The sequence below is a fragment of the Lathamus discolor genome, chromosome 3 (genome assembly GCF_037157495.1).
Source record: "Lathamus discolor isolate bLatDis1 chromosome 3, bLatDis1.hap1, whole genome shotgun sequence".
NCBI lineage: Eukaryota > Metazoa > Chordata > Aves > Psittaciformes > Psittacidae > Lathamus > Lathamus discolor.
The window spans coordinates 140,619,062-140,631,479 of record NC_088886.1 but is presented as its reverse complement, the minus strand read 5'-3'; the positions used below and the strand labels follow the sequence as shown (position 1 = coordinate 140,631,479).

General features: G+C 44.5%; 1 protein-coding gene across 5 annotated transcripts in view; it reads left to right on the top strand.

Annotated features, from left to right (window-relative positions):
• The window catches only part of XPNPEP1 (X-prolyl aminopeptidase 1), a 34,052-nt gene extending 27,386 nt beyond the window's left edge, over positions 1-6,666 (top strand). For 4 of the 5 annotated variants that reach the window (XM_065672206.1, XM_065672204.1, XM_065672205.1 and 1 more), the window contains 7 exons: positions 508-598; positions 979-1,038; positions 1,863-1,932; positions 3,097-3,270; positions 4,175-4,251; positions 4,975-5,073; positions 6,118-6,666. In XM_065672206.1, the coding sequence (XP_065528278.1) occupies positions 508-598; positions 979-1,038; positions 1,863-1,932; positions 3,097-3,270; positions 4,175-4,251; positions 4,975-5,073; positions 6,118-6,246 (700 nt within the window). In that variant the 3' untranslated portion in view covers positions 6,247-6,666. Of the gene's footprint in view, positions 1-507; positions 599-977; positions 1,039-1,862; positions 1,933-3,096; positions 3,271-4,174; positions 4,252-4,974; positions 5,074-6,117 lie in introns of all 5 variants that reach the window. The other variant, XM_065672208.1, reaches the window with a different exon arrangement.
• The last annotated feature ends 5,752 nt before the right edge of the window (positions 6,667-12,418 follow it).

The window sequence follows — 12,418 nt, the reverse complement described above, 5'->3', positions numbered from 1 at the left end:
ATAGATGAGAAATGGCTTGTTCACTAAGATGCAGGACAGGCCTGGCCGCTTCTTTGAGATGAGCTTTGTCTTTAGAGCTATGCTTTTTTGTTATGTCAGTCAGGAAGAACTTTGCAGAAGAACCATACAGACATCCTTTGATAAGATTTTTACAAGGAGATCTTTTTTCCTTCCTGTGATGGCCTAATTAATGATTTCCTTAGTGCCGCTGTGAAAAGCAACCCTTTGAATACAATATAAGCTGGACATCAATGGCACTTACCACAGCATTGTGACAGGGATGCTCTGCTTGGCCCTGCTAAGAAGTTAAATCGTGAGCTCTTTATGACCATGGCCTGTTGTGTGTAGGGGAAAAGCGTAGGCACAGGAGTGTTTCAAAGGGAACTCATTATTTAAGAGCCTCTGTGTATTTGACAGCAGGCTCAAACTGATATTTGTTAGAAGGAACTTAGAGACAGTTTCAGACATCTCAGACTAACCCCTATCCAAATGCTGGATAACTTGTAGAAATCTTAGAACAAGACTCCCTGAGGATGGAAGGAATGCTGTACCCCCCCTTACATTTCTCTTCCCTGAGCTGGTAGCTGTCGTTTGTGCATAAGTATATCTTTTTAAACTGCTGATGAATCATCTTCCATACAAATTTGGCCTTTTCTGTTCTGTTCTCTATGGATGGGTACCAGTTGCTAAACCTCAAATTAGCATCATTTTTATGAGGAGTTTAGATTCTAATTTGCGAAGAGCTTTGGGATGCTTATAGATGAAAGATAACATTTTGAATTGTAAATCCTTATTGCTACATCTGGGACGTGTATGTTCAGGAATTTTGGAGATTAAGAGCTGTTACATCATCAGCAGATGACTTTACCCAATTATGAGCTTGGTTGCTTTGCTGCAGTGCGACTGGTTTTTTTTGTGCATTCTCACTTTGATCTTTCTCCCCCATCCCTTTGCTTCCTGCATCTTTGTCTTTGAAGAGATGGTACAACAGATGTGACCAGGACAATGCATTTTGGCACACCATCAGCCTATGAAAAGGTAATTTGGCATCTCAGTGTGGCTTGTGATCTGACACTTATTATTAGAGATACTTAAACAAATGAGTAATGTGTCCTATTGCTATATAGTCAAAATACTCTATCAAGTATCATTTATTTAATAATATGTGACAGCATCTTGATAAAGACTGAAAAGAAGGCTGTCAGACTTCATACTTCCAAAACATAAACTAAGTGATTTAGTGAATGACACCTTTCTATCTTAAAATGCACACCTCTCATCTGCAAAGTGACATGTCTTCTCTAAATAATCAAATCAGCAGGCTGAAGATAGATGTTACTGGCTTGTCCAACATGGGGGTTTAATTTAGTGCAGAGCTCAGTGTCTAATGCAAGGCTGCAGTAATGGTCTGTGTCTAGTGTACCATATAAAAAAACAGTCTCAGACTTACTTGAGGAGGTCTGTATTGGAAATTCAGCAATGTAGTTTTGTTTATTTTAAATTGCTTCTTTAATTAAAACTAATTTCATCATTATAGTTCACCAGGTGATGAAAATGTGCTGTAGGGCATTCTCAGGAAGTAAAACTACAGCCATGGAGAAAATCAGTCAAGTAGGTCAGGTGAATCCTGCTGCTAAACCTGCACTCTGAGTTAGTGACACTCTCCGTAATTAGCAAAGAAATACCTTCAGAGTAATTTAAAGTCGTTCTGCTCATGGTTTGCTTTGGTGTTGCCAGCCACTGAGAAGCATGAGCAAGCCTTCCCAGGTCCTTTGCAGTTTTCCCAAGATGCAGTCTTTCTTTCCATTCCTGGGGAAGTTTTGGCTCTCCCTCTTTACTTATGGCACACATTTCTTTGACAGGAATGCTTCACCTATGTCCTGAAGGGACATATAGCTGTGAGTGCAGCCATCTTCCCAAATGGAACCAAAGGTGGGTTGGTGAGTTGGAGTGTTTTGACCACAGCAGTGACCTCTGGAGACTGGTGGTCTGAGAGCAACGTTATGGTTGACAGGTCCAGATGTGTTAGGAAGATGTTGATGTGTCTGTGTCTCTGTGTCTGTTTCCATCATAATATTTTGGATCTGGATTACTGATGCCACTTCTCTCAGCATCAACCAGTGCTGAAAATTTTGAGGGAAAAAGTCTGAAGGGCATTTGAAATGCATTTAGGGTGATAGTGACTTTCATTACTCAGTGGCACTCTAATACATCTGTGGCCTTTCTGTCCTTGGAAGTTGTCTTTATGCTTTCCTCATGGCCGTATCAAAGTGAGAGGTCACTTTCCAGCTCCAAAAGGACAGGCTAATTCTGTTCCAGTTAATGTGGAATCTCTTTTGTCAGTGAGAAGCATGGAAAAATGACACAGGAAGGAGCTGTTTTGATTTTGTGCAGGAGAAGCTGTGACATACATTCACCCCTGGTGAATTTGTTGCAGAGCTATTTTCCCCTTGATGAGACCCCTTGCACAAAGACTTTTCTTCTTAGAGTTTTCTTCAGTTTGCATTCTTGGGTAGGTGAGGAAAAAGCAGCTGCATAGTGGTGCAAGAAACCCCAACTAAAACTGGAGGGTGTCTGAGCTTGAACATACGGGGTTGATGTTCACAGGCAGGCAACAGAAATCTCTGCATTCTGGTTGAAACAATCTAGAATGACTGGCCATCCAAGCAAGAAGTCTGGCTTATTAGTTCACCAGATATAATTGGCAAGTCATCTATTTTGAGTTCATTTGGTGCAGCTACCTGTAAGAAAGGTGCTGAATTCTCAGTGGAACATTTAACCACTAGATTGTTTTCTGAAAATGCCACTGGAGCAAGCAGGAGTGCAATGTTTCTGTTACAGACCATCTTCTGAAGAGCTGTGCAATCAGACAGGCAGGGGCTCTTTAGAAAAGTTTTGAACATGAGACTTGCCCAATCTGCCTTGTAACTTTTAACAATCCAGTTAGTTGCTTTCTTTGGTTGATGGTGGGGTTTTTGGTTGATTGATTGGGGTTTTTTTGCATGTTTTCCAGGTTTGATCCTTCAGAGCGTCTCTGTGGGAGCCTGACTTGATCACATTCTCTCTTCATGTCCATCTCTTTCCTTTGACCTTCAGGTCACCTTCTAGATTCCTTTGCCCGCTCTGCCTTGTGGGACTGTGGTTTGGATTACCTGCATGGAACAGGACATGGAGTTGGCGCTTTCCTAAATGTGCATGAGGGTCCTTGTGGCATTAGCTACAAAACCTTTGCAGATGAGCCCTTGGAGGCTGGAATGATCGTCTCTGATGGTATTTATCACTGGTGATTCTCTCTGGTTACTGGGGAAGGACCAAGCTCTTTAAGACGCAGAAGGAATAAATCTGACAGCAGTGTAAAAGAAAGGTGGGATCATAAGCTCTGGTCCTGCCTCCTCAGGGTGTTATTTTAATTGTCATTTAAACTTTCTAGGTAAAGATCCTTATTTTAGCTCTTTCACCTTCCATAAAGCATCTTTGCAGTCGGGTGCTGCAAGCCTGCTGCCTGCTCTCCACAGTGCAAGCCTCAGCAGAGCTGTGCGCTGACCAGCCAGGCTCTGGCATGCTGCCTCCTATTCTGCAGTGGAAGAGCTGGCTGCAGTACAAGCTGGACACCAGGCTTTCGGGAGCTAATCCTGTCTTTACTATGAGCTATTTGAGGCAGCTATTGAATCTTTACATGCCTTATTCTTCCAATAGTAAATGAGCAGCCTGTTAAGGTTTGCTGAGAGACAGCACATTCCTTCAGGGCTGCAAAGTCCTGTCAGGAAGTTGGGAGCGCTCTCTAAAATAAGTGTTTTGGGGGAAGGTGTTACCCACTTGCCTTTTGTAATTAGTATTGTCTTTGGCTGAACACAACTTGTAAGGGCACCATTAGTATCTGATATTTGGAACACATGTACTCTGTGCTCTCTCTTGACTTGCAAGGAGACTTTCTGAGCTTGAGGGCTGTCTGTCTTGTTTCTCCTCTCTTTGAGAACTTTTGCTTTAACCTTGCTCAGGGCTTATGTGCAGATTAAGTAGAGTAAGAAATTTGTTTGCCTCTGTGGATGCTTGATGTCAAGATTGCTTAGTGACTTCAGCGGACTAAACCCATGCAGTGGAAGTTTGGCCATAGGGAATAAGTATTTGCACAGTGCAGCTGTGTGGCTTAGTTAATTACTGTCTGTTTCTGCAGAGCCTGGGTATTATGAAGATGGGTCCTTCGGGATCCGAATAGAAAATGTCGTCCTTGTGATCCCTGCTGAAACCAAGGTGAATAATGTGCTCAAGATGCACCTTTCTCCATGACTCACTGGTTGTAAACCTTTAAAGTACTGGAACTTGAGGTGGGACCATGCTGCAGGCAATTGAATCCTACACAAGGTCTCCAAAACCTCACTATGGTGAAGACTGATTCCAAGTCTTCCTTGCTAATAGAGACACAGATGACAGTTCTGCTTCTGCAGTTTCCATAGGTTGAAATGTGTATTTCAAACACGTGTATATAAACCAAGTACGTGATAGTAGTTTCAAAATGTTTTCTGTGTGGATGTCAAAACATCTTTGTTCAGCCCCTTGGAGTTATTGCTGTAGAGTTAGCTGATCTTCTGAAGTCAGGATTTTCTTCTCTGATAGAGTCCGCTGTGGCAGTAGAGACAAAACTACAGACAGATTTTGACGTTATAACTGGCAGTCTGACTGGGTTATGCTTTTAGAAATGTCAAACTGAAAATGACCGTACAGTCATCAAGCTGAGTCCTGTACAGTTGTGACATGGGACATGACCTTTGAGAAGTGACTATTGAAAGGAAATAACTGAGGTTTATGTTGAGATTCTTTGCTTGAGCTGTAAGAAAAATGTTATTGTAAGTTGCTGCCCTCTCATCTGAATGTTACATGGGTTTTTCTGTAGTGATGACATGAACCACAGGGTAAGCATGATTTGGCTAGAGCTGTTCCTAAAGATTTACAACCCCATTTGTCTTTCTGCTGCAGTATAATTTCAAAAACAGAGGGAGCCTGACTTTTGAACCCTTAACCCTGGTTCCAATCCAGATGAAAATGATTGATGTTAATTTGCTGACACAAAAAGAGGTAAGTGAAACAATAGGTTAGTATTGCCTTCTTTGCACTAGTACCACCTTCTTCTGTTCTCTTTATAAAAACCACTGGCCTCTGTTCAATTTGATTGATCGAGCGAGTGATCCTGAGCAATCTGACTTGACTTTAAACTTGATCCAGCTCTGGGTGGGAGGCTGGACTTGGATGAGCTCTCCAGAGGTCTTTCCCATTTAAATTATTCTATGTCATCACAGGCAGCAAGGGCCCCTCCAATGATTTTTTTGGTAGTTCTCTTGGTCTGTTTGCTGCTATCATCTCTCCTCTTTTCCTACTTCTGCCTTAATTTACTTCTGTGAGACTATCATGCTTTCTCCCCAGAGACTTACAGTATGTCTTGTGTTGTTGTTTGCATTTGCTTATGGTCAGTCCCATTCAGCCACACATTGTGTAGTACCTATGGACTCTGAGCAGGCATCAGTGATATGTCTCGTCAGCGTTTATGTCCTGAATAGCTTCATACTCTAAACTTACTGTTTAGGTTTCCCACTACCTTCACTAGTATGTCACCTTGTTTTTCTACCATACTCTTTATTTTGCCTCAACCCATCTTCCTTTTCTGAATGACAATCCTGTTTTCATTTCCTTTTTCTGAAGAGGACTGTGAAGAGTATCAAGATCTGCTGTAAGGTTACGTGTTCTGATCAATAGGGCAATTTGTGTCTCAGGGCTGCATTGTTCAGTTGGTAGTTTGTAAAGCTATTTACTAGACCGTGCCAACGTAGCTCTTCTGGCTTGCTGGAGGCAGTGATTTGCAGAGACTTTAAATACTTGTCAGCTGAACTGAACCTTGGCTCTTCTGAAGACCTGGGACCAATTGCTTCAGTTCCTACACGTATCAAATTTACAAGCCGTTTCCATACATTAGAGCTCTGTCTTCTTTGGGACAGGATCCCATCCCAGCCTAACAGCTAAGTCCCAAAGAACACAAGGGCCTGCAAATGTCTGGCTGAACACAGCTTGTAAGGGCACCGACTCCTCTGTGGTTATGCTGAATGTCATACCCCTCCCTTTCTCTAGCGTAACTGGGTGGACGACTACCATCGGAAGTGCAGAGAAGTAGTTGGAGCAGAACTGGAGAGGCAAGGCCGGCACGAAGCTCTCCAGTGGCTCTTCCGGGAGACGGAGCCTCTCCTCGGAGCTCAGTAGCACCACGGTTGTCTGAAGTGTGTAGAACATCAGGACCACTCCGTATCACAATGATCTGTGTCTTCTTGACCGTTGACACCACTGGGAGAACGTTCTTCAGTAAACCTTTGGGAATCAGGAGGAGATTCATGTAGTGTTTGGCTCCCCATGATGTGTGCAGGTGGGATGGGGGTCACGAGGTTACTGTCTGAACAATTTTGGGGGGAGGGATTGAGAATAGAAATCAAGCAAACTAAATAAGCATGTTGCCTTTGAAACAGGGCTCTTACTGAAATAATGGTTCTAAGAGGCAATACTGGAATATTTTATACTGCCTGTTTTTTCACTGCTGAAAACTCAGTATTTTTGCATTTTTGGGTTCCAGTTGCTAAGATGCTACCACACAGCAGGACTGATTACTGAATAAAAGATTGCAACCCACTCTTTGCTCCATCTGCCTTTTCTTGCCATCTGATATGTTGGATGTGACAGCTTGAAGAAGGGCAAGAACCAGATAATTCCACCTTTATGTGTGCATCCAGCTCAGACAGTGACAAAACATGTGCAGGGCTGCCCAGTGCCAGGCACTGGACAGATATTGTGGACCAGAGTAATCAGTTGTTCTTGTGCTTTGTGACAGATCGTGAAGGGACATGGTGACACTCAGCAGAGGTTTATGTGTGCAGGGCACCCAGGCCAGTTCTGTCTATTGTTATACTTGTATAACCCTTTGCAGTGCAGGGTGTGCGGGCAGTATCATGGAATTGCAGCTCTTCCTGGACACAAAGCAATTATTACGTTAAAAAAGGCTCAGTGCATACAATGGACAAAAGAAGGGCTCTGTAACTTTGGGCTGAAAGCAGCCTGGCCTTGAGCACCAGAAACTGTGCTCTGCATCCCAGGCAGCGCTCAAAGACATCTAGTGGTGAAGCGAGCTGCTGCAAGTTAAAAACAGGCAGGAGAGCTTCTCCCTCACCAGAGAAATTCTCTGCTTTGTGGTCTGAAAATCACTCTGTGCAGATGCATCAAAGTGTCATCCATGATGTTACATGATGGGGTAAGAGTATGTTTACTAAAAGAAGTAATTCTTGACATACTGAAGGTGTTTTGATCAAACCTAAGTTCAATATCGTGTCTAGAAAGAGCAATCAGGTGATGGCAACTCAAATTCCTGGTATTTTAAAGAGATGTTCAGTGCATATGAAAATATTTATATACAGAATTTTCTTCCCCTTTCCCTCCCAAGAAATTCTGAGGTGGAAATACTAATCTCTTGAGAGATTAATAGAAATCTCTATAGGGATTTATAGAGATCTGCATTTCCCTCAGGAGTTCTGGAAATTGGAAGCAGTATCATGCAGCCAAACAGAAAAGGCCTGGGAAGATAAACAAAGTTGCCTAGGTTCCTAGCTATGTTATCCAAGAAAGTGATAAACCAAAAGTGCAGTAAGTGTTTGGAAAGGTCATTTTCACACCACAGCCCCTGCAGGTACGAGCATATATTTACATATCCAAGTGGTTTGCCCTCACCCCCTGGATGTATTTGCTTTCATCTCAGCTGTGCCTGTGGAAACCCAGCTCACACATCAGCCAGGCCACAGTGTCTCATGAGCTTGTGCTGTGGACTAGAGCAGATTGAGGAAAACATATCTGCCAGCTTCTGTTGCCTCTAGGTACTGACTGTGCCATGGGGACAAGGGGCGAGTGAGGGGTCTGACCAGGTTGTGCTCTGACAAATGGCGAATGGTGGGAGACCTCTGAGGCTGGAACCTGCTCTCCAGGTTAGTGGTGGAAGCTGAAGCAGATACTGCTGACCACTGATGTTCCCAAGAGCGGCGTCCCAGATGTCCTGGCAAAGACCCAGCCCTGGTAGGTCTCTTCTCAAACTCAAGGGCAAGTGCTTCCCACAGGAAGGTGGAAGAGGAGGATTCCTACCAAATGGTGAGACACAGCAGCCAGGGAAGCTTTTGTCCTCTTGGCCCAAAGCCACTGTGTTTGGTTCAGGCACCTCAATGTGGAGAGGGAACACAGCAATTTACTAGGTTTGAGTGGCCTTATTAGACCTTTTCCCCACATGCATTCCTCTTTTCAGTCAGATGTCCACCTGGGGCCATTCCCACTCAGATCCCAGAAATTCACTGCTCTTTCCCAAAGTCTCCTGTACACAAGGGCCCAGAAGTGGGGCAATCCAGACTTGTCTTCTCTAGGCACCAACCCAGGGAGCCTCAGCAGATATGTGCTGCTTTCACACCCCAGGTTGTCCCTCCATGCCACATCACCCCTGAGGGCTTTTGTTACAGGGAATCTGCCATGTCACAGCTTGGGGATCTTCATCCCTTTCTAGGATTTGGCACCTCAGCACAGGGACCCAGTGTGTTTCATGGACGGGGCTGGTTGACATACTTCCTCACTCCAAGGCATCTGCCTCTCTCCCTATTCACATCTTTAAAACACAACTACATTTTATATCCTTTCCTCTCTGAGCCTCGGGTTTCCAATGGGAATTAAACTTGCCTTGATGCCTTTTTTAATTTCCCTTCTCACAGGTTTTGATTTATGCCATCAGTGCATGCTTACTTTGGGTGGTCTTTCCCTTCATCTCTCTTGGTGGAAGGAAAAAGTTAAGGAAGAGAGGAGCAAGAAGAATGAATGGAGACCAAGCTCCTGTCAGGTTTGGGTTTTATTTTTGTATGAGTGCCACCCACAGAGAAACACCATAAAATTACACTGTTCAAGTGAAAAGTGTCATTTCATTTATTTTTTCCATATTGGCTTTTTTTCTGTTGTGGGAAGGAAGGGGCATTTTCATTAACAAGATTCGCAATGGTCTATTTCAAGCCATTGAGTTTTGCAGTAATTTTAACCCAGTGGATGTCTCATAGGTTTAGATCATGCTGCAAAGCGCATTTCTGCTCCCTGCACAGCCTCTCTTACAGGGATGCTTGATGATTTCATCCAGCCCAGGAGCTCAGTGGGTAGTTGTACCTCACCACCACCTGATTCTGTTTCTACCCGTGGGACAGGACTTCAGCAAAAGCAAACTATACTCAAGGTCCATGTGGCCACCCTGACTCATGTCACCAGAGCACTTCCCTCATTGTCTGCTGCCCAGTTGTTTGTCCATGTTTGTGCCAGAAGTCTTCAGCTTTGCTACTGCTGTGTTTAGAGGCTCTGGAATTCTTTGTTCCCTTTGGAATAAAAACATTGCAGCAGGAGACAGACCGTATTTTTCAGCGAGGAAAACACACATGGGGTTTACCATTCAGTCAGGAATCATGATGTGTGCATTGTCAATGTGCCTGTTGGTGTACAAGGCATTTGAGGCAAATAGATGATTTCTCCTTGAGCAGAGGTATTCATGTGTATTCATCGCCAGCAACAAATGCTCCTTCCCTCCATAGGCTGGGTGACTGCTTGGCTTCTCTGCAGTCACCCCTCCTTCCTCAGTGTGTGGGTATTACCTTAAGTGTGCCTGGCAGCAATCCAGTTGTTTTTTGACTTAAATGGCTCATAACTCACCTTTAATGGAAGCCCCACTATTGTTCGTGTGACTATTAAACCCATCCTTTTCCATGACAGCTATTGGAGCAAGTTTTGATTTACCCCAGCCCAGCCTTAGAAAGAAAAAGAAAACTTCCGAGAGCATCATTGCTGAGGACCTCCTCAGCAAACCCACCAACCCAGCCTGGCATTCAGGATGCACACAGTGAGTAGTGATGAAGCGCTGGGGTTATGAAAGGTTATTAGAGGTCTCCTGGGGATCAGGGGATGGCATCTTCTTTCATTTGGTACTTCCTCTCTATCATACGGTGCTCTGAGCTGTGGTGTGCGGCTGAGGATAGCATGGAGTGCAGCTGCAGTTCTGAAGATGCTCAGGAGAGGCTGAATGAGGCTCCTCATTCATTTGGTCTAAAACCCACCTTCCTGTTGGTATCTGATACCTGGAGAAGACCTTGCTTTGCCCAGCACTGTCTCCTTTTTGCAGTCAGTGGGGGTTAGTTGGCTGCCGGTGCTAAGGATTACTGGCATTCATTCTTGTTCCAATTCACACCTCATTCCCAGAGCCCTCCGTCTTCTTTAGAGGGAAGAAACTGCAGGCCTGGGCATCTGGCAGAGGTGTCAGGAGTTAGATAAGTTGCCTGGTGTCACTGCCCTCAGCTTGTTTACATGATTAGGACAAAACTCCCCATGGCTTTGGATGTAATAAGTAAAAACAAAATAAAAACTGAAACAAGAGCCTCTGGAGGGTAGAAATATGAACTGGGTTAGTGCTTAATTAAGTTGCCTATTAACAGTTGTGTAGCGGCTTGGAAGAATTTTAATGTACCAATTAAAGCCAGGAGCTATCTCCTCGGCTTTCCACCACCTCTGGGGATGCTGTCAAGAATGGGGAGCTTGCAGATCAAGTGCTGTTTATTTTGCTCCTTGCAGCTTGTTAAAAATCGTTCTAAATCTGGGATGTGGTGGATGCCCATGGACATGTTTGCTTCTGAGAGGCAGTCATGTCTGCCTGATGAAAATCAGCACTGGAAAGAAAGGGGATGGTAATGCCATCTGACCCTGTAAAACACCTCCTGTTTCTTATGTTTTCTCTGTTTAATGTGTTCTCTGTGTTGCTGCAGGAGGAACAGGGGGTTAGCGGCTGCAGGATGGCTGCATCCTGGCAGTGGGATGTGTTGGTTTGGCGCATACAGACTGGACAGCTGGTGTGGGCTCATGGCACATGTTTGGAAAGGATGCGATGAGTTATCCTACCTGTTTTCTGGCTGTCCCATCACCACATCACACCATCCTTCGGGAGCTCACCCGACTCTGTCATGAGCTGCAGAGATTGGGGGGGTCTCCTGAATGTGCCTTGTGTTATGTGGTCAGAAGGCATGGATGCTCTGATGTCCAGGAAAGGCTTTAACCATCACATTACTTGAGAGCTGGACTTTTGAAAGAAGAATAAATTTAACCCCAGGGTTGGTACGCCAGTCTGGGGCCAGCATGTTGTAAACATATCCCAAAACAGAGCATTAACCAAGAGGAGAGGGTCTACCATGAGCCCTTAATATCCCCCCTATCACCCCAGCATGTGTCAAGCAGCCCTGGCTGGGCATCTCCGGAGCTGGAGCAAGCCCCTACTCACTATGACCCATCCCTCTGTGCATCCTGCTCTCCCCTCCGTGGTGACAGGGGACTCGGAGAGCATCCTTTGTTTCCATTTGGAGCACATCTTCTGATAAACACCACCATGTTCCTCTTGAGATTTGAATACAAAATGTGCTGGGGAATTTCAGATGAAGATAGCATTAGTTTGGAGCTCTACAGTCTTCTCAGGGGAGGGAGAGGGGGGGATAAGGAGCTTGGAGTGGTTGTGAGAGTATCTCTGCTTAAATGCAAGCAGGCAGCTCGGTAAGTGCGAAGTTGAGGGAAATGTCCTCTTCCCCTTGTATCTTATTAATATTTAGGGCTGGGCTTCAATTATTCATTCCTTCAGGGTATGCTTTTATCATCTCAGTGCCACAGGATTCGCTTGTGCACCTTCTCTGGGTGCTTGGAAAAGACCTTTTTATAATACGTGAGAATTTTCATATCTGAGACAATTTGCAAGCAAAATATATGCCCTTAGTCACAAAAAACAGATCATCCCCATCCCCATCCAGAGCTTATTTAAGACCACACGGAGCTGAGCCGTAGATACAGAGGATCTGGCCTTGGATGGAGATGAGTTAATTCAGCATGATTTGGTTAGAGGATGGAGCCAGTATTTCTTGCGTATTTCATATGCAAGAATGAGGCAATATCAAATTATATTAGATAGCCCCAGACCAGCTCCGTATGCATCCCTGACCCTTGGCACAACCAGCTTGCCAAGGACAAATCAAAGTATGCTGTGATTAAATACTCCAAATTACTGACATCTGCACTATAAATACCTGAGTTGTTAATAACCTGTCTTCCTGCTGGGTCACAAACCCCGACAGTCAGCTTGCTCAAATGAGGATAATCAGATTGCATGTTTCTGAGCACAGCTTGATCAGGGCATGGTCTGGGAGGAGTCCTCTTTTATTTGACCCAATATTCTTGTCATCAATAAAGTAAAATCAACCAAGGAATGATTTGACGATCAAGTAGTGAGGTGGATCGAGAACTGGTTGAAAGGAAGAAGGCAGAGAGTTGTGGTCAATGGCGCAGAATCTAGCTGGAG